The 27081-nt window shown below is 59.3% G+C and overlaps 1 protein-coding gene across 1 annotated transcript; it reads right to left on the bottom strand.

The window, feature by feature from the left end:
- Positions 1–8797: 8797 nt before the first annotated feature.
- Positions 8798–27047, bottom strand: TPO (thyroid peroxidase). Its single transcript, XM_070428600.1, has 16 exons — positions 26820–27047; positions 26047–26135; positions 24045–24129; positions 23285–23448; positions 22434–22566; positions 20373–20502; positions 19809–20012; positions 19225–19737; positions 17593–17845; positions 15820–15990; positions 14445–14682; positions 14048–14253; positions 13075–13245; positions 12076–12207; positions 11353–11452; positions 8798–10405 (listed from the first exon to the last, which is right to left on the bottom strand). The coding sequence occupies exons 2-16, from the start codon at positions 26132–26134 to the stop codon at positions 10342–10344; spliced, it is 2652 nt and encodes an 883-aa protein (XP_070284701.1). The 5' UTR covers position 26135; positions 26820–27047; the 3' UTR covers positions 8798–10341.
- Between the last annotated feature and the right edge of the window lie 34 nt (positions 27048–27081).

Below are 27081 nucleotides of genomic sequence, written 5' to 3'. Positions count from 1 at the left end.
ACAGGGAAGCCTGCGGCTGCAGGTGGCGTGTCTGCAGGTCGAGGTGGAGTCTCGGTGCGTGGGGAGCCGTGGACAGCGCGGACGCGCCGTGGGGGTCGCCGTGGTGGGAAGCGAAGTGTACATGTGTATTTACTTTCCTAACTGTTGCAGCAGCCAGGTGCCTTATCTGTGTTCCTTGTAACCAGTTCATCACCAAAGAAACGTTTGCACTATGTAACGATGCCTTTCAGTTCGAATAAACGGCCCCGTTTTCCAACGGAGGGTGCACGGCGTCTTCTTTCACGTGAAGCCGTCCTCACGGCTGCGCCCTGCGGGGTCGGAGCGTGATGCAGAGGAGGCGGTGTCTGGAGAGATTTTAAGTACATTTTCCAGGTATTTGATGTTTAGGGGGAAAATGTATTTGCTGACAGACTTTCAGGAAGTCACCTGATTTGCACAGAGTTTTATGTAACATCTTCTGGTTTTACCACTTCCCGACCTGCTGCAGCCACGAGGCTCGAGGGTCCAGGAGGATGAGCAGGGACGGTCGCAGCCGCCAGAGGCTTGAGTCAGTCTAAGGTGTAGCCTGTGGTTACAGGGGAGGGGCCGTGGTCCCGGGGCTCCGGCACCTGCAGGGGGAGAGCAGGTGGGGTCGGACCCGACCTGGGCCTGGAGTGGCAGCCGCCTGTCCCATGGCCCGTCTGTCCCCACTGGTTCCGGCTCATTGGCCTCCCTCTCTCTCTGTTAAGAATATATTTTTATGGATTTCAGGGAGGAAGGGAGAGTGAGGGAGAGAGAGAGAGAGACATCAGTGATGAGAGAGAATCGCAGATCGGCTGCCTCCTGTACGCCCCACGCTGGGGATCGAGCCCACAACCCAGGCCTGTGCCCCGACCGGGAATCCAACCGTGACCTCCTGGTTCCTAGGTCGACCTCAACCCCTGAGCCACGCCGGCCGGGCAGACAGACTCTGCAGAGGCCCGTCCTCCGTGCCTCCCGTGGCCACAGTCTGAGTTTCTCGCATCATCGTGACCAGCAGCCCCGAGTGGACCACGTCCTCCCTCCCAGGTGTTGAGCTGGGCCCCCACCTGTGACCTTGTCCAGTTGTCTCCGAGGAAGGAAGCCCAGCCCGGGAGAGCTCCCCCATCTTCCCCCAGTCCCTCCCCCTCCCCCGCCCACCTCACGGCCCGACCGCTTCCCTGACGGACAGCGGCTCTGAGGTCAGCCTCACGGTCGGGCTTTCCCGCCGGGGCCGCCTCATCGTCGCACACGCTTTCCTTTCCACATCTGAGCGCAGATTCAGTTTCCTGTGAAATATTGTTTCCAAGGTGCGTTTCCAACATGGGACGTATTTTTTTAAATACGATTTTATTGATTTCAGAGAGGAAGGGAGCGGGAGAGAGAGAAACATCAATGCTGGGAGAGAATCACTGATCGGCTGCCTCCTGCACGCCCCTCACTGGGGATGGAGCCTGCAACCCGGGCCTGTGCCCTGACCGGGAATTGAATGGTGTGTAGGGCGACGCTCAACCACTGAGCCACACCACTTGGGCCAAAATCAGATCTATTTCACGGCTGCTAACCCTCCTTTAAAAGCCTGGATGTGCCAAACCTGGCCGGTGTGGCTCAGTGGATAGAGTGTCGGTCTGCAGACCAAAGGGTCCCAGGTTTGATTCTGATCAAGGGCACGACCTCGGTTGCAGGCTCTTCCCCAGCCTTGGTCGAGGCTCGTGCAGGAGGCAGCCAATCGATGCGTTTCTCTCACATCGATGTCTCTCTGTCTTTCCCTGTGTCTCCCTCTAACAGTCAATGGGAAATGTCCTCGGGTGAGGAATCACAACAACAATAAACAAAATAAAGCCTGACGGTCCCAGCTGCACGTCACATGCTTCTTAAATCATCTGCATCCTCGCGCACACAGTGGGTTCTCGTTGTTCTGTCCTCACTTGCAGCACAAACCAGGTCAGGGCCGTGGAGGCCGCGGACAGCTTAGCGCACAGCTGTCCGCGGAGGAGTCGCCGGGAATCTCGAGTGTCTGTGCTTCGGAAATCACCAATTATCTGGGGCCGTGGTCAGCAAACTGCGGCTCGCAAGCCGCATGCGGCTCTTTGGCCCCTTGAGTGTGGCTCTTCCTAAGCCTTAGGAGGACCCTAATTAAGTTAATAGCAATGTACCTACCTATATAGTTGAAGTTTAAAAAATTTGGTGCTCAAAAGAAATTTCAGTTGTTGTAGTGTTGATATGTGGCTCTGTTGACTAACGAGTCTGCCGACCACTGATCTGCGGGAACACCACCCCTTCTCATCACTGAGATTCGGAGCAGACACACAGGGAAGGGAAGGGGACGTTCTGCTCACTGCGTGTCCCTGGCCCATCTGAGCGTGGCCTGCGGTGTCCCCCGCCCCTCAGAACCGGGGCCCACAGCTCACACCCACTTCGTGGCGTCTGGTCTGAGGCTGACAGACCAGCCTCCGTGGAGGCCGGTGGCTGCGAGCGTTTGTCAGCGTATCACGCGCAGTCGCTGTGACTCGTCCATTAACTAGTTCACCGGCCTCCTCTGTGCGTGTCCTCCGGCCTTCACAGCACGGCCTCCTCTGCGCGCGTGTCCTCCGGCCTTCACAGCACGGCCTCCTCTGTGCGTGTCCTCCGGCCTTCACAGCACGGCCTCTGTGTGCGTGTCCTCCGGCCTTCACAGCACGGCCTCCTCTGTGCGTGTCCTCCGGCCTTCACAGCACGGCCTCTGTGTGCGTGTCCTCCGGCCTTCACAGCACGGCCTCCTCTGTGCGCGTGTCCTCCGGCCTTCACAGCACGGCCTCCTCTGTGCGTGTCCTCCGGCCTTCACAGCACGGCCTCCTCTGTGCGTGTCCTCCGGCCTTCACAGCACGGCCTCTGTGTGCGTGTCCTCCGGCCTTCACAGCACGGCCTCCTCTGTGCGTGTGTCCTCCGGCCTTCACAGCACGGCCTCCTCTGTGTGCGTGTCCTCCGGCCTTCACAGCACGGCCTCCTCTGTGTGCGTGTCCTCCGGCCTTCACAGCACGGCCTCCTCTGTGTGCGTGTCCTCCCGGCCTTCACAGCACGGCCTCCTCTGTGTGCGTGTCCTCCGGCCTTCACAGCACGGCCTCCTGTATGTGCGTGTCCTCCGGCCTTCACAGCACGGCCTCCTGTATGTGCGTGTCCTCCGGCCTTCACAGCACGGCCTCCTCTGTGCGCGTGTCCTCTGGCCTTCACAGCACGGCCTCTGTGTGCGTGTCCTCCCGGCCTTCACAGCACGGCCTCCTCTGTGCGTGTCCTCCCGGCCTTCACAGCACGGCCTCCTCTGTGTGCGTGTCCTCTGGCCTTCACAGCACGGCCTCCTCTGTGCGTGTCCTCCGGCCTTCACAGCACGGCCTCCTCTGTGTGCGTGTCCTCCCGGCCTTCACAGCACGGCCTCCTCTGTGTGTGTCCTCCGGCCTTCACAGCACGGCCTCCTCTGTGCGTGTCCTCCGGCCTTCACAGCACGGCCTCCTCTGTGCGTGTCCTCCGGCCTTCACAGCACGGCCTCCTCCCCTATGTGTGTGTCCTCTGGCCTTCACAGCACGGCCTCCTCTGTGCGTGTCCTCCGGCCTCACAGCACGGCCTCCTCTGTGTGCATGTCCTCCGGCCTTCACAGCACGGCCTCCTCTGTGCGTGTCCTCCGGCCTTCACAGCACGGCCTCTGTGTGTGTGTCCTCCGGCCTTCACAGCACGGCCTCCTCTGTGCGTGTCCTCCGGCCTTCACAGCACGGCCTCTGTGTGCGTGTCCTCCGGCCTTCACAGCACGGCCTCCTCTGTGCGTGTCCTCCGGCCTTCACAGCACGTCTGGGAGTCTCCTGACGCTGACCGGTGCTTCCTCCAGGTGGGCCCATGTCCCGGGAAATCGGACTTCCTGCCGTTAAGGCCAAGTGTCCCCTTTGCTCCACAGGACGTTAGTGGCCCGCAGAGTCCGGGAACCGGAGAGGATGTCCGGTCCCGTCTTAGTCTTCTGGAACCTTCCACCAGGGCCGGTTGCCATGGGCACTTCTCTGTAGGAGGAGGAGGCCGTGCACCTGGGAGCCTGGCGTCTCGTGTTTCGTGGCTGTGGGAGCAGCTGGAGTTGAGGATCAGCCTGGCCCCCCAGAGCTGCTAGGTGGGTTCCAACCAGCCAGGCGGGGACAGCCCACGGGCAGCAGCCACGGCCGCACCTCCTTGTCCGAAGGAGATGAAACACCGCGGAGCCCAGCGCCTGGGTCAGCTGGGAGCCAGGCGGCAAGAGCAGACGGCGAGGCGACCCCGGGTAGCCCTGAGCCTGGGGGCCTGGTCCCTTCGCTGCAGCCGCTCCCGGGAGGCGGGTCCGAGCTCACCCCCAGGAGAGCCTCCGGACCCACAGAAGAGTCGCAGATACAAGCGAGGCCAGTGCCCGGCTCAGCCACGTCCACACAGATGGTCACTGCCCCCACATCCTCAAGCCGGGTTCATTTTTAACGACTTTAATCCTCCCGTTCACAAGCATGACGTGTTTCTGCGTTTATTTATTACTTTATGATGTTTACTAGAGGCCCGGTGCACGAAATTCATGCATGGGTAGCGTCCCTAGGCCTGGCCGATCGGGGCCTTCCGGCTGCTGGCCGGCCCCCTCCCTTTGTTCCGCACTGCCCCCTGGTGGTCAGCTCACATCATAGCGAGCGGTCCAACTCCCGAGGGGACAATTTGCATATTAGCCTTTTATTATACAGGGTAGTCTTTTCTAAAGGTTTTGCACATTTTTCTGACTTATTGTTATGCTATTGTAAACACTTTTAAAAAAAATTTTCTCCCTAGTTGTGTGTTGTTTGTATATAGAAAAGCAATTGAATTTTGGGTGTTGACTTTGTATACAAAAATCCTGATGCATTCAGTTACTAATCCTAATAATAGCTTTAAAAATGATTCTGTTAGATTTTCTACAGTGACTTTGGGGCGTAAATAGTGACAGTTTATTTCTTTCCAAGGCTCCCTGGAACTGGGCGCCAGCATGGTGGCCGGGCAGGTCTCCCCTGGACGGGGGGGAGGGGGGAAGGCCCCGTTGCCCCAGCTCGCACAGTAGGTGCTCATATAGCTTGTTGCTCGAGTATTTCTGAATTTAAATATTAAGCGAGGGGTTATGTTTCTGCCTTGTTAGCACAGCTATAAACGATTCCCTTTGGGACGTGTGATTGCACGTGCTCAGCACGGCTTGTCAGGATGCTGAGTGTCTGTTCAGAGGCCAGGATACCGGGACCAGGACGAGCCACAGCCGCTGGTCAGCCCCCAGGGACCCGGCTAAGTGGCCGGCTCTCTGTGCTCTGGACCAAGCCCTCAGCCTGATCCCCCTGTAGAGTATGGAGGTTGGTCCGGCCGGCGTGGCTCAGTGGTTGAGCGTCACCTACTGACCAGGAGGTCATGGTTTGATTCCAGAGGGGGGCGTGCAGGAGGCAGCCGATCAATGATTCTCTTTCATCATTGATGTTTGTCTCTCGCTCCCTCTCCCTCCCTCTCTGAAATCGATAAAAATATATTTTTAAAAAAGACTAGAGTCAGAGGTCATCTTTTCTAGGAAGATTTCCCTGACCCTCCCACCCGCCTCCCTGCCCTCTTAAAAAAGAATAAAAAAATTTTTTTTAAAGTGTGAGGTTGTGCCCTGACTGGTTTGGCTCAGTGAATAGAGCGTCGGCCTGTGGACTGAAAGGTCCCAGGTTCGATTCCGGTCAAGGGCATGTACCTTGGTTGCGAGCACACCCCCAGTAGGAGATGCGCAGGAGGCAGCTGATCGATGTTTCTCTCTCACCGATGTTTAACTCTCTATCCCTCTCCCTTCCTCTCTGTAAAAAATCAATAAAATATATATTTTTTTTAAAGTGTGAGGTTGTCACCAAGCGCCATTTGCTGTGTTAGCGGGGCTGTCTCAAGGCCGGGGGAGGGACGTGGGGGAGGGAGAGGCCAGGCCTTCGCACAGCCTGTCCCACAGCTGCAGACCCTCTGACCCTCCAGCTGATCCCCGCCTCCAGCTCTGACTTCAGAGCTGCCCCTGAATGACACCTGCCCCATTGGGCCTGCAGAGGTGGTGCCCACAGACAAGGGAATGTGACAGCAACAGGAAAGTGAAACCTCACGCTTGGGAGCATGGGTGCACCTGGGGGCATTACCCCGAGTGAAATGAGTGAGTGAGCGAGTGGGAGAAGACACTGTGGAATCCAAGGAAAAAATGAAAACAAACAAAAACCCATCGGCACAGAGAACAGACCGATGGTTGCCAGAGGGAAGGGGGGTTGGTGGTTGGGTGAAAGTGAAGGGTTAGCTTTACTGTTAGGGTCAGGGTTAGCTTTTAGGGTTAGGGTTAGATTTCAGTGTTAAGGTGTTGGAAGCCACCCATTGTCTTCACTATCAGAGACTGTAAACAAAGAGCCCGCAAGCTGGTGAACCTTGAGCCCCGGGCAAGGGCCAGAGCTATGCACCGAGGGGGCTCAAGCAATTTCCTGACCAAATAGTCTCAGAGTAAATCTTTCTAATATTTACTGACCTTTAAGATTGTCTGTCTGTTACCAGAATTGCCTGCCTGCCTAAGAGCTAGATGTGTATCCAAAATTGAATAAAAGGTTGGCAAGGCCTGGGCACCAGTGGAAGTCCTTCCCCTTGCATTGGACTTTCTGCCTGGGCCCCAATTTCCAAATTATTATTTCTTGTCTCTGTCATTTGCACAGCCCTTCTCCAGATCCCGAACCCTGAACCACGCAGGACATGGCTCACACATTAAGGTGAGGGTTAGCTGTTAGGGTTAAGGTTAAGTTTTAGCATTAGGGTTAGGGTTAGCTTTAGAGTTAGGGTGAGGGTTAGCTTTGAGGGTTAGGGTTAAGTTTCAGCATTAAGGTTTGGGTTAGGGTTAAGTTTTAGCATTAGGGTTAGGTCAGCGGTTCTCAACCTGTGGGTCGCGACCCCTTTGGCGGTCGAACGACCCTTTCACAGGGATCGCCTAAGACCATCCTGCATATCAGATAGTTACATGACGATTCATAACAGTAGCAACATGACAGTTATGAAGTAGCAACGAAAATAATTTTATGGTTGGGTCACAACATGAGGAACTGTATTTAAAGGGCCAGAAGGTTGAGAACCGCTGGGTTAGCTTTTAGAGTTAGGGTTAGGTTTCAGCATTAAGGTTAGGGTTAGAGTTTAGTTTTAGCATTAGGGTTAGGTTTTAGCATTACGGTTAGGGTTAGGGTTAGGATTCAACATTAAGGTTAGGGTTAGGGTTAAGTTTTAGCATTAGGGTTAGGTTTTACTCAGGATTAGCTTTTAGAGTTACGGTTAGGTTTCGGCATTAATGTTAGGGTTAAGGTTAAGTTTTAGCGTTAGGGTTAGGGTTAAGTTTAGCGTTAGGGTTAGGGTTAGCTTCTAAGGTTAGGGTTACGGTTAGGTTTTAGCATTAGGGTTAGGATTTAGCATTAGGGTTAGGTTTTAGCATTAGGGTTAGATTTTACTCAGGGTTAGCTTTTAGCGTTACGGTTAGGTTTCAGCATTAATGTTAGGGTTAAGGTTAAGTTTTAGCATTAGGGTTAGGTTTCAGCATTAATGTTAGGGTTAGGGTTAAGGTTAAGTTTTAGCATTAGGGTTAGGTTTTAGCATTAGGGTTAGGTTTTAGCATTAGGGTTAGGATTTAGCATTAGGGTTAGGTTTTAGGGTTAGGGTTAGCTTTTAGGGTTAGGTTTTACAGTTATGGTTAAGGTTAGAGTTAGGGTTAGGTTTTCCGGTTAGGTTTTTTTTTTAATTTTAGAGGAAGGGAGAGGGAGAGATAGAAACATCAATGATGAGAGAATCATGGATCAGCTGCCTCCTGCACGTCCCTCGCTGGCGATGGAGCCCACAACCCAGGCCTGTGCCCTGACCGGGAATCGAACCGTGACCTCCGGGTTCACAGGTCGACTCTAAATCTCTGAGTCACACCGGCCAGGCTTTTCCCACTTTTAAAAGTTCTCAAGTCTGACCTACATCCTAAAGGTGTCAAACACGATGTGTGTATGTACAGTGAGGCGTGAACATCCAGGCAGCCGCCTGCGTCCCAGGTGGATGTGGGGGCGAGGGACCACGTGGTCACGCTCACTGACCTGCGGAGGAAGAGCCACTGTGTGAGCCTGGTTCTCCGGTTCCCTCCCCGAGTGACCATCGAGAGAAAGCTTCCTTCGTGCACATAAAATGAACGAACGTCGGCTGCGCGCTTTGCTTTTAGACTCACCAGTGGTTCCCTGAGCCCAGCAGGGCCAGTGAGAAGTAGACTCAGGCCATCCGTGTACCCCCTGTGGGGCCTGGTTGGGTCTGAGGGTTCCCGTGTCGTCTGGGTTTTTAGCCCAAAGACACCCCTGCCGTGTGGGCACGGTGATGCCTGGGGAACCGCAGACCCTGGTCTCTCGCCTGCTCTCCGCCCTGGGCGGGGCCCACACCACTCCTCTCCGTGTGCGCTGACATGAAAACAACCGTGTTTTCATTCCCAAGCTGCCTCGGTGAACATCTCACCAGTCTGACGACATTGTGCATTTTCTGCTGACAGACCGAGGACCCGGGACGTCGGTATTTCGCCCTAATTGGAGGCAGACTGTGTTACTTTCCACCCGCTGTTTGCTCGGGAGCCACCCTGGCAGACGAACGACTCAGGGTAAAGACTCCTGACCTCGGTCTTGCTCTAAGCCAGCCATGGGCAAACTACGGCCCGCGGGCCGGATCCGGCCCGTCTGAAATGAATAAAACTAAAAAAAAAAAAGACCGTACCCTTTTATGTAATGATGTTTACTTTGAATTTATATTAGTTCACACAAACACTCCATCCATGCTTTTGTTCCGGCCTCCGGTCCAGTTTAAGAACCCATTGTGGCCCTCGAGTCAAAAAGTTTGCCCACCCCTGGTCTAAGCCGACCGAAATGGGCCAAGTCGCCTGTGGAGAATGCAGAACGTGCAGAATCATCTTTTTCTTTCTAAAGAGACGAAGCTTTAATAATGCTCTTTTCTCCACCACCAGGTACAACCACGTGAAATGCGAACAGAAATGAAAGCTGTCAGACGACTGTGGTGAGAAAAAGTTAATAACACCATTTTTTTGTAAGACCTTTACTTTTGTTTTTCACAATTTGCGTTACTGGGTCCACAGATCCAGACTGTTCTTTCTCCAAATTAAAAACAAAATCAAAACGATTTAAAGAATATTCCGTTAAAACAAAATTTGACCGTTAGGCCCTAGAGGCGTCTAAAAAAAGACGGAGATAAACTCTATCAGCAGTTGTGTTAAAGCTAAATCACCCAGCAGCTCAAATGTTTTACGATTGATGGTTGTTTTCCTTTCAATCTCAGTGTTGGACCCTGTGTATACGGTGACGGTATTCTCATCACAGAGGACTCTCCTGGCACAGACACCCGTGCACCAACCGGACCCGGAGGGCTGGCGGCTGAGTGACAAGGTGGCGACGTGTTTCCGGGAAGAAGAGGCCGGAGGGAACAGGAGGGGACATGATGGGCAGAAGGTAAGGCCCTGGGTCAGGATGCCATGGCCATGCCTGCGCTCCCCATATCGGCCACCAGGTGGCGCCGCCTGCCTGTGTCATGAAGGAAAGGCCAGTCTTGTCCAGGGGACACCCAGCCTTGGTCCTCACCCTGGACAGTGCATGCATCCTGAGTGGGTTCATGAGGAGAACAGCAGCCCACGTGGACATTGGGGCTCTGGGGGACAGTTTGTCCACTGAGCGGCCAGCGGCTGCCACAGGGTCGCCTGTGACTGTGTGGTCACCTCTCTTTGAACCTTAATTTGCTGTGACGCCAATTCCCTCCACGCGGGGACCCGATGACCCCTCCGCCAGCCAAGGGCGGCACGGTGACCTTCAGGGTGACCTCCAGGGCTGCTCACGGAGCCGTTAGCCCATGATGGCCACACGTGGCCCAGTTCCACGCTGCCAGGACTCCGAGCCATGCGCTTGGTTATTCCAGGACCTGTGGGGGGGGGGGGGGGGCGATGCTGGCTTCTTACTTGTTCGTTGGCATAGTGTCCGAGGCAGAAGTCCAGCCCCCAGGGACCCACAGACGCAGAAGAGCCGACACCATCCCCGTGAGCAGAGGGCACGAGCTGGCACCGATGGGCCCCTGGTCCTGAGGCCGGCACAGGGCTCAGTGGGGGCGACCCCGACACGCAGAGCCGCCCTCCACTCGCTGGCGGGTGGTGACGAGCCTAAGGGTCATCTCACCGCCTTGGCTCCTCTGCAGACACCGGAGGGGAGGCCGGTGGACGTGGCCGAGACGACAGAGGGGAGGCCGGTGGACGTGGCCGAGACGACAGAGGGGAGGCCGGTGGACGTGGGGGAGTCATCCTCATCGTCACAGAGCGGCTTCCCAGGAACAACCATCACAACGTGGGGACAGAGACTCTGTCACCGAGGACCTGGGAGAAACAGAGTTTCCAGGTGAGGAGGGTAGAGCTGCTCCCTGCAGAAGGTGAGCGCAGACCCTCGCCCTGTCCTCCTCCAGGTGCGGCTCCCGGAGCAGCTCACCCTGTGAATCACTGTCGGTGCCTCGAGGAAACGTAGAGAATGAGGAGAGAAGGGGCAGATGAGAGAAAACTGAGATAAAGAGGAGAGAAGCAAGAGATGAGGAAAGGTTGAGAGAATAAGGAGAGAAGCGAGAGATAGAAGGGAATGGAAAGAATGAAAACAAAAGGGAGAGAAGGAAGAAAAGAAAGAGAATGAGGAGAGATGAGAGAAATCCAAGAAAACGCAGAGAATAAAGAGAGAAGCGAGAAATCCAAGAAAATGGAGAGAATGGGAGAGAGGTCAGATATGAGAGAAAACGGTGAGAATGTCGAGAAGAGAGATCCACAAACTCTGGGAGAATGAGGAGAAAAGTGAGGGGACGGGGAGAGAAGCGAGAGATGAGAGAAAACTGGGAGATTGAGAAGAAAGACGAGAGACCCACGAAAATGGACAGAATGAGGTGAGAAGTGAGGGATGAGAGAAAACTGGGAGATTGGGGACAGAAGCAAGAAATCCAAGAAAATTTAGAGAATGTGTAGAGAAGTGAGAAATGAGAGAAAATATAGGTAAAGAGGAGAAAAGTGAGACATGAGAAAAAATTGAGAGAACGAGGAGAGAAGTGAGAGAACCAAGGAAATAGAGAAAATTAGGAGAAAAGCGAGAGATGGAAGGACATGGAGAACAGGAGGAGAAAAGCTAGAAATGCAAGAAAACTGAGAGAGTGAGGAGAGAAGGGAGAGATGAGAGAAAATTGGAGATTCCTCGTGCACAGAGGGGACGCACGCGGCGGGGACTAGCAGCGTGGTCACCAGCCTCCACGGGGAGAACGTGGCTCCTGGTCCCTGAGGACGGGACTTACCACCTGCAAATCACCGTCCAGGTGGCGGCTGCCAGGACGCAGACCAGCAGGGCGCCCAGCGCGATGGACACCAAGGATGCCTTCGGGAGCCTCCCGGAGTCTGAGTGAGAGCCCGCCGGTCAGCAAGCCCGTGGGTCCCAGGCAGTGGCAGTGTGCCTGACCCCGCGCCTGACCTGACCCCGACCCTGACCTGACCCCAACCCTGAGCCGGACCTGAGCCGGACCCCGTCCCAAGTCTGCGCCCACCGTGCCTCTGCTGCCTTCTCTTCGCCCTCGCTCCGCCGCTGGCTGTGCACCGTGGTCTTTGCTGGACTTGGGGTTAAGCTCAGGCCTGCACGGAGGCCCCGCCCCTCTGCGGGAGGGTGGATAAATCTCTTTCCCATTAACAAGTATCTGCACGTTGTTTTTCCTTTACAGGAGCCACGTTACGAATCCCAGGTCTGTGCCTGCGGGCCGTGTGGTCCTGAGCAAGTCGCTCACCCTCTGCTCTGTGCACGGATTAAGCACCGTGCTGAGCTCCCAGGATAGCTCACTGGGGGTGAGGCAGGCCCAGGGCAGCTCTGGGTCCCGGGGTCAGTCTCGGCCTAAGTAGTCACTGGACATGCCTGCTCCCTCCCAGCCCCGGAGAGTAGCCCAGTGGACAAGCAGGCCTCAGCTCCAGCACAGCCGGAGTTGTCACCCAGGTGTGTAACTCCCGGGCGGGGCCCCCAGGGCTGGGCTCACCTACACAGGTCCGCCCGTCGTCTCCCAGCACGTACGGCTCCCAGCACTCACACCGGAAGCTGCCCTGGGTGTTCCTGCACCGGGCGGGCGCCTGGCAGGGTGGCCCCTGCTCGTCTTCACACTCATTAATGTCTGCACAGAGCACGGAGGTCAGGACCTGGCTGAGGACCCGGCCACAGCCCCCCTTCCACCTCCCGAGCCTGACCCTGACCCTGACCCTGACCCTGACCCTGAGCCTGACCCAAGCCTGACCCTGAGTCCCACCCCGAGCCTGATCTGAGCCTGACCTGACCCCAAGCCCGAGCCTGAGCCCACCGTGACTCATGTGGGTGGGTCCCTTTCCCAGGGAGCCCGCTGCCCCTCCGTCTCCTCCTGGAAGAGGATGGTCAGCTTGTGGGGCCTGCGGTCCCTGACCCTGTCCTCGGTGTCCTGCCAACAAGGAGCCGGGCCCGGGCACAGCGCCTGACTGTGCGCGGCACTAAGTCTGAACCGCTGAAGCCTCCCGGGTGCTAACTTCTGCTACCGGAGGGTGAGCTGTGGGCGTCACAAGGGGAGTGACAAACAGTGAGAGCCAGGCAGCAGCTGCCAGTACAGCCAGCGGCCCTGGGGGTGTGGGCCGTGAGCCTGCGCTGCCTCTGGTGGGCGCCTGCCCTCGGGTTCTTCCTGTGGAAACACTTCTGTTTCGATTCCAGAGAAACTGGCTCTGCAGCTTCTTTACCACAACACTGCCCCCCCCCGCCCCCCCCCCGCCCCCCCCCCCCCCCCGGCTGCAGTCCGTCCCGCCTGTGTCACCGCTGGCCCCGCGATGCGCCCACCTGGACACCTCGTCTGGGAAAGGTGTCCCCTGGGGACAGGTCGGCAGGAGCGGACCGTGACCTCCCGGCCACACGGGTGGGGACGCCTGTGCCCGGAGGGCCTCCCGAGAACAAGGCTCATTTTTAACGCGTCTGAAAGGGCAGGTTTGGGGCAGAGCCACTGAAGGACGCCTGCTGGACTGACCTTTGCACACGGGGGGCTGGTCGTCCCGGCCCTGGCGGGAGCAGGCGAGCTGCTGGGGCCCCTGCAGCCGGAACCCGCGCCGGCAGGAGAACACGAGCACACGCTGCCCTGGGGGCCCGCACAGCACGGAGTCCCCGTTTGCCACACGCTCCAGGGGGCCACATGCGTCCTCTGGGCCGGGGAGAGGGAGTCAGCTCTGTCACCTGTCACCTCCCTGGGGCCGCTCCCAGGCCCCGCACAACCCCCCTAGGCCCCACATGGTCCCCCAGGCCCCGCACACCCCCCCAGGCCCCGCACGACACCCCCACACGGCCCCCCAGGCTGCAGGTTCTCTTCCCTCAATGGGAAACCTGCCGCCTCTCCTGCCGTCTCCGCCCTGGAGTTCCCACTCTCCTCCACTCTGTGCCCTTGGCTTTGTGTCTCTCCCCGTGGTCAGGACACAGGCCTGGGCTGTGAGCTCCATCCCCAGTGAGGGGCCTGCAGGAGCAGCCGGTCCGTGGTTCTCTCTCATCGTGGATGTTTCTGTCTCTCTCTCCCTCTCCCTTCCTCTCTGAAATCAATTAAAACATTTTTTTTAAATGTGTCATCCAGGCAACAGCTTCTCAACCAGGGGCCTTGGGCTCTGCAGGGAGGTCAGCATCCTGCACCCACCGCAGCCGTCAGTGTGGGTGGCCCCCGGGGACCAGGCAGGTGGAGGCCGGGGGGCACCCCGTCCCCCGGAAACCAAGGCCTCGCCCGAGCCGTCACTCCTGTGAGGCCGGGAGCCGTGACGGCCGCCCCCTGGGCACTGACCCAGCCACACGGGCAGCGTCCTCCTCCGGGGAGGGTCCCGGCCGGGGGCGTCCTGACTCCCAGAGGGGACGCCACGAGGTCGCGGCCCAGCTCCCTGCTGCTTTCTCCCAACGTGCTGACCGGCCGCTGCTCCTGCGCTGGGGCCTGCGCCCTTAACCAAGGCGGCAGGGGGCTCAGTTACCTGGGGGGGCCTCCCTCCAGGCCTCCAGGCTCAGGCCGGGGACGCCCTCGCACGGCGTGAAGTCCTGGGGGACCGTGGCCGCTTGGAAGGCGTCGGTGGGCACGCGGGAGAGGCCCGTGTTGTCACAGATGACCCGCGACAGGGAGTGCGTCCCCAGCTCCCGCCTCTGCGCCTCCGTGAACACCCCGCCGTGTTCCCACCAAAACCTGCAGGGGAGGGAGCAGACCGGGGCCGCCCGGTCAGGGCTCCCGTCCGGGACACCAGGGCTCTGAGCGAGAGGGCGTCCAGGTGTCTCTCCCCAGCGTCCCGGGGGACGAGCCTGCAGAGCGGTGCCCCCGGACCCAGGCCTGGCCGCCTCCTGTGAACCGGACTGTGGTGTGACTGGCCTGACACCTACCTGTCGCCGTCCCTCAGGGCCTTCATCTGCCTCCCGATGAGGCAGGCGAACAGGGGCCCAGTCCGCGCGCCCGGCAGCCGGTCCTCGGCCAGGCCGCCCAGCCAGACGTCCACGCTGTCCGGGTGCTGGTACAGGCGCATGATCCGGTCGGCGATGCTGCCGTTGGCGATGACGCTGCCGAGGTCAGCCCGGGTGTACAGCCTGGGCAGCCCGCAGAACTCCCTCCAGGCGTTGTACCCTGCACAGGGCACGGGGCACGGGGTCGGCCATGGGGCAGATGGTGTGGAGGGGACAGCTGAGGGGAGAGGGGCCCAGAGTGGACCCGAGGGAGGGTGCAGGGGGGACGCCCAGGGCCCGGCCTGAGAAGAGGGGCCGGGCACACCATGGCCGGGAGGTTGGACCAGCGGGTTAGGCACAGCCCAGGCCGGGGCCAGGGGGACGGGGGATGGGAGGCGTGGATCCTGACCTCCCTGTGACGCTGTGTCGCGCCCTGGGAAGCCCGAACAGACTCCACCATGGGCCCGGGACACCCAGCCTCCCGGACACCCAGCCTCTCAGATACCCAGCCTCCCTGACCCCCTCCCCCCCAAAGGCTCTTCCCTCACAGGGCGCCAGGCCCACGGGGTCCCGTTGTCTAAGAGAGTGAGCGGCTCCTCTGCGGACAGACTAGAGGGAAGGGTGGGGGGTGAGTGGGAAGTGATCATCAAAGAATTTGTATGCAAACAGGCATCCCCCATGGACACTGACAACAGGGGCGAGGCTGGGGCGGGGAGCAGGGGTGGCTAGAGGGCCAATGGGGGGAAGGGGGACGTATTAATACTTTCAACAATAAAGGTTTTTTAAAAATAAAAATGAAAGATAAAGTGTGTGAACATTAAAAACATAATAAAACAGGAAATATATTACCAAGGGAAAAAATAATAAAAAATTAAAATAAAAATAGCCCTAGCTGGTTTGGCTCAGTGGATAGAGCCTCAGCCTGGACTGAAGGGTCCCGGGTTTGATTCCTGATCAGGGCCCATGCCCAGCTTGCGGGCTCGATCCCCAGTAGGGGGCGTGCAGGAGGCAGCTGATCAATGACTCTCATCATTGATGTTTCTGTCTCTCCCTATCCCTTCCTCTCTGAAATAGAAAATATATTTAAAACATAAAAATAAATAAAAATGAAAACAATAAAAGCATTTCAGCCCTATAAAGCAACAACACAACACCACAAGGAGAACAAGGAGACACTACACACCGATTAGAACGGGGAAAGCCCGCTTCTGGGAAGTGGACAGCGGGTTTGCAGACACAGTTACCCCAGACCCGACCAGGGAGCAGGCCTCCCGTTCGCCCCCAGGCCCAGCCCGGCCGCGGGGGGCGAGGCGCTCACCTGGCAGCCCATGGTCCCGGCCCCTCTGCAGGTTCAGCGACGCCAGGTCGAAGGTCCCGGCGGGCGCCAGCACGGAGAGCCTCTCCGTCAGCTCCTCGCTCACCAGCTGGCCCTGCGCCTGCAGCTTGGCCGGCCTGGCCAGGAGGCCCCGCACCAGGGGGTCCACACCTCCTGCAAGACACCCGAGGGCGACCGTGTCTCCGGCCAGACCTGAACCACGCGTCTTCCTAACCAACGTCCTCGGGGCTCCCCGACTCAGCCCGCGGCCCCGAAGCTTTCCAGTTCTCTCCGACGCCGTCTGTGGGTGCCTGGCCCTGCCTGGACCCCGAGCCTGAGGGGACTGACTCCGGTGCAGGGCGGTCAGGACTTGGGTCCGAGGGGAGCCAGCGTGAGCCCCTCAGATGCTCGAGTGTTTTGTGGTTAATCCTCACCCGAGGCTCCTTTTTCCACTGATTTTTAGAGAGTGGGTGGGAGGAAAGAGGGGGAGAGAAGGAGAGACACATCGATTGTTTGCCTCCCCGTGTGCCCTGACCAGAGCCAGGGATCGAGCCTGCAACCGAGGGACGTGCCTTTGATCAGGAATCGAACCCGGGAACCCTCAGTCCACGGGCTCTAACCACTGAGCACCCAGCCCGGGCAGATGCTCAAGTTTTTTGCTTTATTTTCTGCAGCAAAAACATTACAGTCAAGAGAAGCATTTGCTGAATTCTAACATCAGTAGCGTGGTGGGGGCTTGGCGGAGGGAGCCCTGAGGAGTGGGGGGGGGGGGGGGCCCTTCACCTCCAAAGCGCCAGCCACCCCGGGGACCCTGTGGGGACCGGTCAGATCCCCTGGCAGCCCGGCTGCACCCTGGCCTCTCCCACACGGCGTGCTGACCGTTTCCATGGTGACCAAGCGGGTACAGTGGCCTCCTCATCCTCCTCCCCACAGCCACTCAGAGCCAAGAGCCTTCGGAGCCGGAGAGAAGCTTCCGGACACACAGACAGAGAGAGAACAGGGGGCGGGAAGAAAGGAGGGACTGGGGAGTGTGGAGAACCCGCATACCTCACCCAAAACTGAAGCGGTTTCTAAACTATTCACTTCCACACGTGACCCCGCCGTGACCTTCTGAAACCACCTATCACTGAGCGTGGCCACCGGACAGTGTTTACGGGAAAAGGGCCTCGTTTACCAGGTAGGATATACAGTCCGATTTCCTTCAGTGTCATTGAAACCACGGGGGAGGCAGCCGGGCCTGGGACACTTCCCCCGTGAATGCTCAGCTGCAAGGCCTGACACGGGTGTTTCTGAGGAACAGTTAAGCCTTTAAAATCTCTCAGCAGCCCGGCCGGCGTGGCTCAGTGGTGAGCGTCGACCTATGAACCGGAGGTCACGGTCGGATTGGTCAGGGCACAGGCTCAGGTTGTGGGCTCGATCCCCAGCAGGAGGCAGCCAATCAGTGATTCTCATCATTGATGTTTCTCTCTCTCTCTCTCCCTCTCCCTTCCTCTCTGAAGTCAATAAAAATATGTTTAAAATTAAATAGAAAAATAAAAGCTCCGAGCACACGTGCTTTCTCCATAAACACCGATGACTGGCAAGATCTACCCAACTGCCCATGTGAACGGTGGGGCCGCTGGCACTGAGGGGCTGCGGTGGGTCTGTCTCCGAGAGAGAGGGAGGGAGAGGGAGAGAGGGGGAGAAAGAGGAAGGGGGAGAGGGAAAGGGAGGGAGGGAGAGAGGAGGGAGAGAGAAAGGGAGAGAGAGGGAGGGAGAGAGGAGGGGGGCTGGCACCTTCGTTAAGGACCCTCCAGGGGCTGAAGAAGGCGTCGCGCAGCAGCAGTGGGGGCAGGAGCTCCTGGAAGTTGGCGTCCAGCCGCCACACCCGTGGGTGGACCGTGGCGTGGCCGAAGCGGAAGGCAGCCGTGGTGAACACGTTGGACACTGTGGGGTCCACGGCGGAGTCGTAGCCCTCGTAGGGCCCCACGTGCTGCCCGAAAGCCTGGGGACCCAGGATTTTGGGGACGTAATCCCTCAAGGTGATGATCTGTGGGAAAGGAGATGTGGGAGTCTCTGAGGGGGGGATGGGGAGGGGAGGCAGCAGGGCTGGTCCGTCTCAGGGAAGGAGGGTCTCCCTGCCCAGCCCGGGCTCAGAGGTGTCCGGGGAGGGACCACGCCACCCAGGTATGGACACAGGTGAGCAGGTGCAGCACCCACCGTCCGACTTCCGTCCAAACCGCCTCTCCCCTTGCGCCCACTCCCCCTGCGGGCGCGGCAGTAGCTCCTGCACCCACAGCGAACATCCAGTCTTCAGGGACCTGGCACCCGGGGCTCAGGACGCAGACCAGCCGGTGACCCCAGGAGGTCGGCCAGCCCCCACCCCCACCCGGGCCTGCTTCCTTAGCTGCAAAAGCCTCTTCCACAGAGTTTTTAAAAATTGATTTAAAAAATTATTTTTATTGATTTCAAAGAGGAAGAACGAGGGAGAGAGAGCTCCCACCTGTTATTCCAGCACCTGTGCCATTCACCACATGTACACACATGTACACCCACCACACGTACCTGCATGTACACTCACCACACACACACACACACACACGCGTGCATGCATGCACTGCACTCACATTCACACACATTACACACCACCTACACACATGCACACCCACATGTACACATACCACATGTACACAGGTGTACACCCACCACACGTACCTGCACGTACACTCACCGCACACACACACACACACACACACACGCATGCACTGCACTCACATTCACACACATTACACACCACCTACACACATGCACACCCACATGCACACACATGTACACCCACCACACGTACCTGCATGTACACTCACCATACACACACACACACGCATGCATGCACAGCCACATCCCCATTCACACCCACCACACAACACACACATACACACACTCGTACCACACACACCACAGACCCACTGGCAGGAGGAAAGTCTGGAAAGTCTTAAATTACAGGCGGTGGAAGGCGGGAAGAACAGACAAGTTGCACACGGAACACAACAGCAACCCTCTGATTCCACCTCAACCATCATAATCGAGGAAAGGATTAAGACTCCGAGTCCACTGGTGATTCACAGCCTCACATTGTTTTTCTCTATGTTCTCCATTGATTCAAAGTATAAACTATCAAAGGCACTGGTGCCCAGGGGCTCGGGGTCGCCAGGACTCGCTGAGTTAAAACCCTGAGGCTCTGGGCGCCAGGAACCAGCGGCGGACTGAACCTGCTCCTGCCCGACTCCTGGTCACATGTCAGCCCCTCCCCCCCCAGGGGATGAGAGTGCAGACGGGGCAGCCAGCCCCAGGAAGCTGGGGGTAACCTGGCGTGGGGCGCCCACGGGGCTTCGCGCACCCGCCCGGGGCTCCGGAGGGCGCTGTGCGCACCTGGTGCAGGGCGCCCACCACCTTGCGTGCCTCCTGGTAGGCGGTGTCCGCGCTCCAGTGCGGGTTGAGGGCCTTGAGCGCGGCCGCCAGGCGGTTGTGCTCTCGCAGCCACAGCGTGTGCAGGGCCGTCAGGGCGGGGACCTCGCTGGCCCGGCTGTCCCCCGCCAGGAAGCAGGGCGCGCGGCCTGGGGCGCCGGGCTCGGGGGCACAGGCCCGGGGCGTGCGGGGCGAGACGAAGGGCAGGTGGGCGCGGCCGTTGTCGCGGTGGCGCTGGTTGACCCGCAGCAGCCCCTCCGCGCTGGTCCAGTTCCGCAGCTCCTGCTCGGCGGCCGGGGAGCTGCCGTACACGGTGGACGCGTCCAGGAAGGAGGTCAGCCCGTTCATCTGCTGCCGCGGGTTCCCCGTGGACGGGCTGCCCAACAGGGCGCCCTGGGCCCCGCTGCCGCAGGCGGCCGTCGAGCGGTAGAAGGGCAGGCAGGCGGTGCCGGCGGCCTGGGCGGCGGAGGCGGGGAGCTATGGGAGACGGGGAGGCGCGGTCACCTGGGGTCCCGGCGCCCCTGCAGGACCCTGGGAACACCCGGTACCTGGATGGGGAAGCAGGGGCCCCGGTTCTCGCAGGCCCACGGGCAGGCGCTGCCCCCGAGCGCGGCCTGGCTGGGGCTCTGTGGCGTGAAGGCGATGTCGTGGGCGATGTACTGCCCCCAGGCCACCAGCAGGTCCGAGTACTGGCCGTCCTCACGCACCGCCTCGTTGGCAACGTGAAGGACCTGCCGTGTCACCTCCCGGACCTGGAGAGGAAGGGATCCGCGGTTGGGCCGGATGGCAGGGGTCTGTCTGGGGTTGGGGGGGCTCACTGGCTGGGATGAGCCAGCACCTGACTAGCACGCGTCTGAACAGGCCTGGCTGCCCCTGTGACAAAGGCCTCAGGACCCACCCCCAGGAGGCAGGCGGGCCTCACTTTAACCTGCGGTCCCCTCACTACTGGTGACGTCACTTCCTCTGCCACAAGGGGCCCCACCCACAAGGGAGAGGGGGAGGGGGAGGGGACCCCACAGACACCCGCACACAGCCCGCCACCTCCCCGCAGGCTCAGGGACAGGTCATGGAGCCCAACCCTAATGCAGGTCATGCAGCGTCGGGGCACTGACCGGGGGCAGGGGAACCCCATTGTATAAGAAGTGGGGGTTCCAGCCTCGGGGCTCGCTGATGCCATCTTCGTAGGCGGGCGGCAGCCACCGGGCCAGGGCCGTGTTGGAGGCGCCCCACCGGGGATGGTCTCTGTGGAGACAAAGGTGCCCAGGTGAGTGGGGAGGGGCGGGAGGAGGAGGGAGGAGGCAGCAGGTCCACCTACAATAAACCATCCTCAAGGGAAGCCCCCAGGCAGGCTCCCCCGGGCCCTGGCTCAATGCTGCCTCCAGCCAACTTCACACCAGGGCCTCCAGCCAACTTCACACCACAGCCTCCAGCCAACTTCACACCACGGCCTCCAGCCAACTTCACACCACGGTCTCCAGCCGGCCTCACACCACGGCCTCCAGCCAGACTCACACTAGGGCCTCCAGCCAGACTCACACCAGGGCCTCCAGCCAACTTCACACCACGGCCTCCAGCCAGACTCACACTAGGGCCTCCAGCCAGACTCACACCATGGCCTCCAGCCAACTTCACACCACGGCCTCCAGCCAGACTCACACTAGGGCCTCCAGCCAGACTCACACCACGGCCTCCAGCCAACTTCACACCACGGCCTCCAGCCGGACTCACACCAGGGCCTCCAGCCGGACTCACACCAGGGCCTCCAGCCGGACTCACACCACGGCCTCCAGCCGGCCTCACACCACGGCTTCCAGCCGGACTCACACCACGGCCTCCAGCCGGCCTCACACCACGGCTTCCAGCCGGACTCACACCACGGCCTCCAGCCAGACTCACACCACGGCCTCCAGCCGGCCTCACACCACGGCCTCCAGCCGGACTCACACCACGGCCTCCAGCCGGACTCACACCACGGCCTCCAGCCGGCCTCACACCACGGCTTCCAGCTGGACTCACACCACGGCCTCCAGCCAGACTCACACCACGGCCTCCAGCCGGACTCACACCAGGGCCTCCAGCCGGACTCACACCACGGCCTCCAGCCGGCCTCACACCACGGCTTCCAGCCGGACTCACACCACGGCCTCCAGCCGGCCTCACACCACGGCTTCCAGCCGGACTCACACCACGGCCTCCAGCCGGCCTCACACCACGGCTTCCAGCTGGACTCACACCACGGCCTCCAGCCGGACTCACACCACGGCCTCCAGCCGGACTCACACCAGGGCCTCCAGCCAGACTCACACCAGGGCCTCCAGCCGGACTCACACCACGGCCTCCAGCTGGACTCACACCATGGCCTCCAGCCGGACTCACACCAGGGGAGCCACCGAGTGAACGGGCTCCGGGGGGATGCATGGACCTGGATCCTCTCACGTTCCACGCTCCAGGTGCGCCCTTCCCTCAGCCCAGGACACACCTTCCCACCTTCCAACAGCCCTTCCTGCTCAGGTGCCCCTCACACTGGGACCGCACGGGCTGGGGGGGCGGGTGGCCCTCCCTGCAGGACAGAGACTTGGGGGGCTCCCACAAAGATGCAGTTTGGAAAGGTGCTGGTGTCTCGTCCCTCAGGCGCCCACCCCGCCCGGGCACTGCGCCTGCTCCTGCCTCACACGTGCACGTTCAGTGCGAAGAGGCTGCGAGAAGCAGGTCGGGGAACTGCGGAACCACCTCAGCTCAGGAGCGAGGTGGCGGTCGGGACCTTTGCTCTCTGCCTCTCAGCACCCCAGGGTGGTCTTTGTCTACATTTGAGTCCCGGGCGGGGCCTGTCTGTGTGCCTGTCGCAGGGAGGAACCTCGCGTCCTCCTGCTGGTCCCGTCTCAGCCCCGATCCGCGAGTGGGGCCTGCCCGCATCACGAGGCTGAGGACCGATCCCCGTCTATCATGCACCCTGCTTGTTCCTCCGCGTTCCTGGTCACCCTGTGACCCTTTCCCCACCCCCACCCTAGGGTGTGGGGTCCCAGAGGCCCTGCCATTTGGACACAGGACCGTGTGGAAGGCAGCGCCGGCCAGACGGGCGTTCAGACGACGTGTACAGATGGGCGAGGGGCCAGGACAGAGGCCGGGAGGGAGTCAGGTTCCAATCCAACCTGCAGTCACGGGTGACGAGCTACCTGTTGTTGCAGGCTCCCGTGATGAGCCGGTACTTGTCGGCCAGGCAGGTGTCCGGACACTGCGGGGGCAGCATGTGGGGCAGGCACCCCGACACGTTGGCGATGGTGCTCAGCAGCTCCTCGGACAGAGCATCTGGGGAACACATCGGCGTAAACCCTCTGTGAGGCCACGCCCCCTGACCCAGCACCTGCCCGTGGGCTCCGGGTCTGGGTCCCACATAATAATCCTCCCGCTCAACCCGCAAGAGCATCCCCACTGCTCAGAAGACGGGCTTTTAAATTTTATTTTCTTCTGATTTTTCGGAAACGCAGGTCTCAAGAACTCTGAGCCCAGGGAAGGCCAGTTCTCCGGGTGACCATGACCTCGCTGGGCACGTCTTTGGTGGCACACGGCACAGCTGAGGCCTGTGTCCAGCCACGTGATGCTTCAGTGGACGGCGACCACCTGGTATCTACCCTCCCCGCCTAAACCCTGCCAGGCCAAGTCCTCTGACGAGATGGGTGTGTCCGCCCACAAAACCTTCCTGCTCCTTCCTGCTGATGCTGGTGAATGTTCTAGGTCAGGACCCCAGAAAACAGGCTCTTTCGTTTTTGTGGGTTTTTCTTTTGCCAATTCTATTGCTGTTTGTTCACAAATTAATTTCGAGCTGGTTCTCCAAATCCAATTTGAATAGCAGAGAAACAGTTCATCCTCAGACGAACAAAACAGAAGATCGTGTTTTACCAACTGCTGGGTCAGTCCTGCGTGTGAGTAGGGGTCATGCCTTCCTGGGGCCCCACCCGGGCCCTGAAGGAGGGTGCTCCTGCTGGCACTCCCGGGGGGACCGGGACCCCTCCGAGCGCTCACTCACCTGTTGGAGGCTGTGACTGCCTCCGGTAAACCCTGCTGTTCATCGCCCACATGGACGTCTCCATAAGCTCTGCCGCTCGGGAAACAGCTTGGCTTGTTGGCTCAGGGAGTTTGGGAAAAGACAGAAGCCGAGATGGAGAAATGATGTCTCTTTTCTTGAGGTTCCTACGGCACAAAGGGGAGATATAAAATCTACTGCTTCTGGCCCAGCTGGTGTTCCCAGGAGCATCGACCTAGGAAGTGGGAGGTCATGGTTCTATTCCCGGTCGGGGCACATGCCCAGGTTGTGGCTCGATCCCAGTGTAGAGGCAGCCGATCAATGATTCTCTCTCATCATGATGTTTCTATTTCTCTCTCTCCCTCTCTCTTCCTCTCTGAAAAAAATTTTTAAAAAGAGAGAGAACATGGGCAGATTTAGTCCCACAGCCTGGAGAGAAGCCGCCAACGTCAGGACTTCCACCCCCCCTCCTCCACCTCACCCCTCCCAGGCCGGGATCGGTCATTGGCCGGGCGATGGCTGTGCTTGGCTCTGTTTTGCTAGAGAAAGACTGGGAGACTGAATAGTGCTTCCTCCGGCTGCCTCCACAGACGGTGGTAAGTGCATTAATTCACGTGAGCTCTGGTTCTGAATTCGCAAAACGGAGATTCTGGGCCAGTTTGGAGGTGGTTGTGAGATGAAACTCGGGAAACAGGCGGAGGTGTCACAGGACCAGGCACACCGGGCCGGGCATGGCCGGTCCCCTCCCTGGGCGCGGACGTACCTCTCCCTCGTGCTGTGGGCGGCCGCGTCCTCCAGGCGCCGGCTGTCCTCCAAAACGCTGAGCGCGTGCAAGTCCTCGGACTTCCCTGTGGAACCAGTGGCACCCTCAGCGCGGCACGAATGGCCAGCACCGCGTCCTGTCAGCCTCTCCGCGGGGCCCAGCTGGAGGCTGTGGTGCACCTGGGCCCCTGCCCGTCTTCCCACCTTAACCTGTGGCAGCTCCTCGCGGGCAGAGCGCCGGTGCCCGGGCACCAGGACGGGGCCCACTGATCTGGCCTCAGGTGGGTGCAATGGGCTGTGCCTTTTTCTCACCAGCTCCGGCTGCTACGATTCTCTAGAGCAGTGGTTCTCAACCTTCCTAATGCCCGACCCTTTAATACAGGTCCTCCTGTTGTGGTGACCCCCAAACCATAACATTATTTTCGTTGCTACTTCATCACTGTAATGTTGCTACTGTTATGAATCGTCATGTAAATATCTGATATGCAGGATGTATTGTCATTGTTACAAACTGAACATAATTAAAGCACAGTGATTAATCACAAAAACAATATGTAATTACAGATGTGTTTTCCGATGGTCTTAGGCGACCCCTGTGAAAGGGTCGTTCGACCCCCAAAGGGGTCACGACCCACAGGTTGAGAACCACTGCTCTATAGCCTTTTCTGAATATTTTTGTTACCTGAACCAGCAATACAGAAAATTCATGATATTTGCCTTTTAACTTGTGCTTTTTTTTTTTTTTAAATCCTCACCAGAGGCTATTTTTCAAATGATTTTTAGAGAGAGTGGAAGAGAGGGAAAGAAAGAAATATTGATGTGAGAGAAACACATCGATGGGGGCCTCCTGCACGAGCTCCCACCAGGGCCCTGGCCGGGGAGGAGACTGCAACCAAGGCATGTGCCCTTGACCAGAATCGAACCCGGGACCCCTCGGTCCACAGGCCGACGCTCTATCCACTGAGCCAAACTGGCCAGGGCTTAGCCTGTGCTTTTAGCGAAAGATAAACCGCTCCAATGGCCCGCAGCTTCCAGTGAGAAGACGCCCACTTTGTTTTATCTTTTAGTCCGTGGGATGGCCAGGAAGTGCCACGGTCTGGTGTTTGTGGTCCAAATTCACGGGCTGACATGCCGTCGCCCGTTTGAGGGCGGCAGGAGGTGGGGCCTCACGAACAGGGTCCGGGCCCTGACAGCAGAGACCCCGGGGCCTCCCGTGGCGCCTGTGGACCAGGATGCGGCCCTCGTCAGACCCCAGGTCCATGGCGCCTGGACTGGACTTTAGCCTCCAGAGCTGCGAGAAATGAGCATCTGCTGGTTGGGACCCCGGTGCACATGGTCCACAATGTTGCAAACCCATTTCCAGGTTAAAATGCGAGGCTCCAAATGAAGGGTACGAAGTCCAAGGAACTGGAATGAATTTGCCAAATTTTTCCTTTTTAAACAAAGGCTGCTTCCTGCTTCTCCCCTCTGCAGGCCACGCCCCCCTCTGCAGGCCACGCCCCCTCTGCTGGCCACGCCTCCCCTCTGCAGGCCACGCCTCTCCTCTGCTGGCCACGCCTCTCCTCTGCAGGTCACGCCTCCCCTCTGCAGGCCACGCCTCTACTTCCTGCTGTTCATCATCTGCATCTTATTTTCTTTCATCAGCAGGACTTTCTGCTTTGGTCACCAGGTCTGGTGATGTAACCCTGATTCCCGGAGGGCACCGGAGAAGGTACTTAACGGAAGGGACTTTCGGCAAAAGCGCAAGCAGATGCTCCCACACACTCTCCTGCTCCACGTACCTGAGCAGGTAAACGGACGTCTGTTGCGCACTCCTGGGAAAATCGGTTCTTTTCCAGAAAGAGCTGTTTTAATTCTGTTAAACTCATGAATGGCTCTTCTTTTTCTGGGGAAGCGGGAGAACCCGGGGGCCTCCCACCTGCCTCTGAGCCCCAGCGCCCTCTGCTCTGGAATGGAGGGCGGGGACTCTGCCGGTCCTCAGACCCCATCCGTCTGTCACTTACCCCAGAGGGCCTTGCCCCTCAGGAAGGGGAAGGACACCAGGCTGCAGGCCACGGCCAGCGAGACGCCCAGGGCGGCCGGCGCTCTCATTCTACAACCGAATGAAGAGACACACGCTCAGGGCTGGTCCCCAGGAGCTGCCTTTTGGGGCAACTTGTAGGCAGGCCCTCTGTCGCTGACCCTTCCTGTCCCCACACGGCGACAGGTGCCCAGAGGCCGGCGTGGGCAGCGGAGGACCCGAGTCCCTCCCTGAGCGGGAGGGCCGCCCGCCCCGCAGGCTGAGCCGCCGCAGGGTCCTCAGGACCCGAAAAGGAACCGGGCGACTTGGCAGCTGCAGTCAGTGGAACAGCTCGGTGACACCGGCCTTGTTTCATGCTGACGGCCAACTGTGCAGAGTCCCCGGGAGGAAGCACGGGAATAAAATAACTGCTTCCCGTAACCCTCTCTGCACAAAAGACGACTACGAGGACTTCAGCCATTGTAGACCCTAAAGGCACAGGAATCCGCAGCATTCTCTCTCCTCACGAAATGATCTCAGAATCACAGCAGACCCACACCCATCGTTTCTGCGTCTCCCTCATCCGGGCTTCCGGGCACTTCCTGGATGGGATGGTCTGGTCTGGAGTTAACTGACCGGCACCGAGCAGAGGTCGGAGGTCATGGAGCCCTCCCCAGAGTCGCCCTGTGGCCCACATCACAGCCCCCCCCGGCCCCGCACACGTTCCCATGGTGCATTTCTCCCAGCAAATGGAAGCAGCACGGCTTACAGCCTGACCTTCTCTCCTCTTCCGAGCCCGGAGGTGAGCGTGAGGACCGGAGCGCCCGGGGCCGCAGCTGCTCTGAACCACGAGCCTCAGTCGCGTCTGCCCCGGGGCCGGGCTGCTCTGAACCACGAGCCTCAGTCGCGTCTGCTCCGGGCCGGGCTGCTCTGAACCACGAGCCTCAGTCGCGTCTGCCCCGGGCAGGGCTGCTCTGAACACGAGCCTCAGCCGCGTCTGCTCCGGGCCGGGCTGCTCTGAACCACGAGCCTCAGTCGC

The sequence above is a fragment of the Myotis yumanensis genome, unplaced genomic scaffold, assembly GCF_028538775.1.
Source record: "Myotis yumanensis isolate MYYU_CA2020_CCGP unplaced genomic scaffold, mMyoYum1.0.hap1 SCAF_11, whole genome shotgun sequence".
Taxonomy (NCBI): Eukaryota; Metazoa; Chordata; class Mammalia; order Chiroptera; family Vespertilionidae; genus Myotis; species Myotis yumanensis.
Note: the sequence above shows the minus strand (reverse complement) of the source record. Positions and strands in the feature narration are given on the sequence as shown.

Excerpts from the sequence above, each read along its gene's own strand:
- TPO (XM_070428600.1), bottom strand. The coding sequence starts at position 26,134 with ATGAGAGCGCCGGCCGCCCTGGGCGTCTCGCTGGCCGTGGCCTGCAGC. Across the intron at positions 19,738-19,808 it reads GCCCCTGCTTCCCCATCCAG|CTCCCCGCCTCCGCCGCCCA; the intron begins GTACCGGGTGTT and ends CGTCTCCCATAG. Across the intron at positions 11,453-12,075 it reads CGACGGGCGGACCTGTGTAG|ACTCCGGGAGGCTCCCGAAG; the intron begins GTGAGCCCAGCC and ends GCTCTCACTCAG.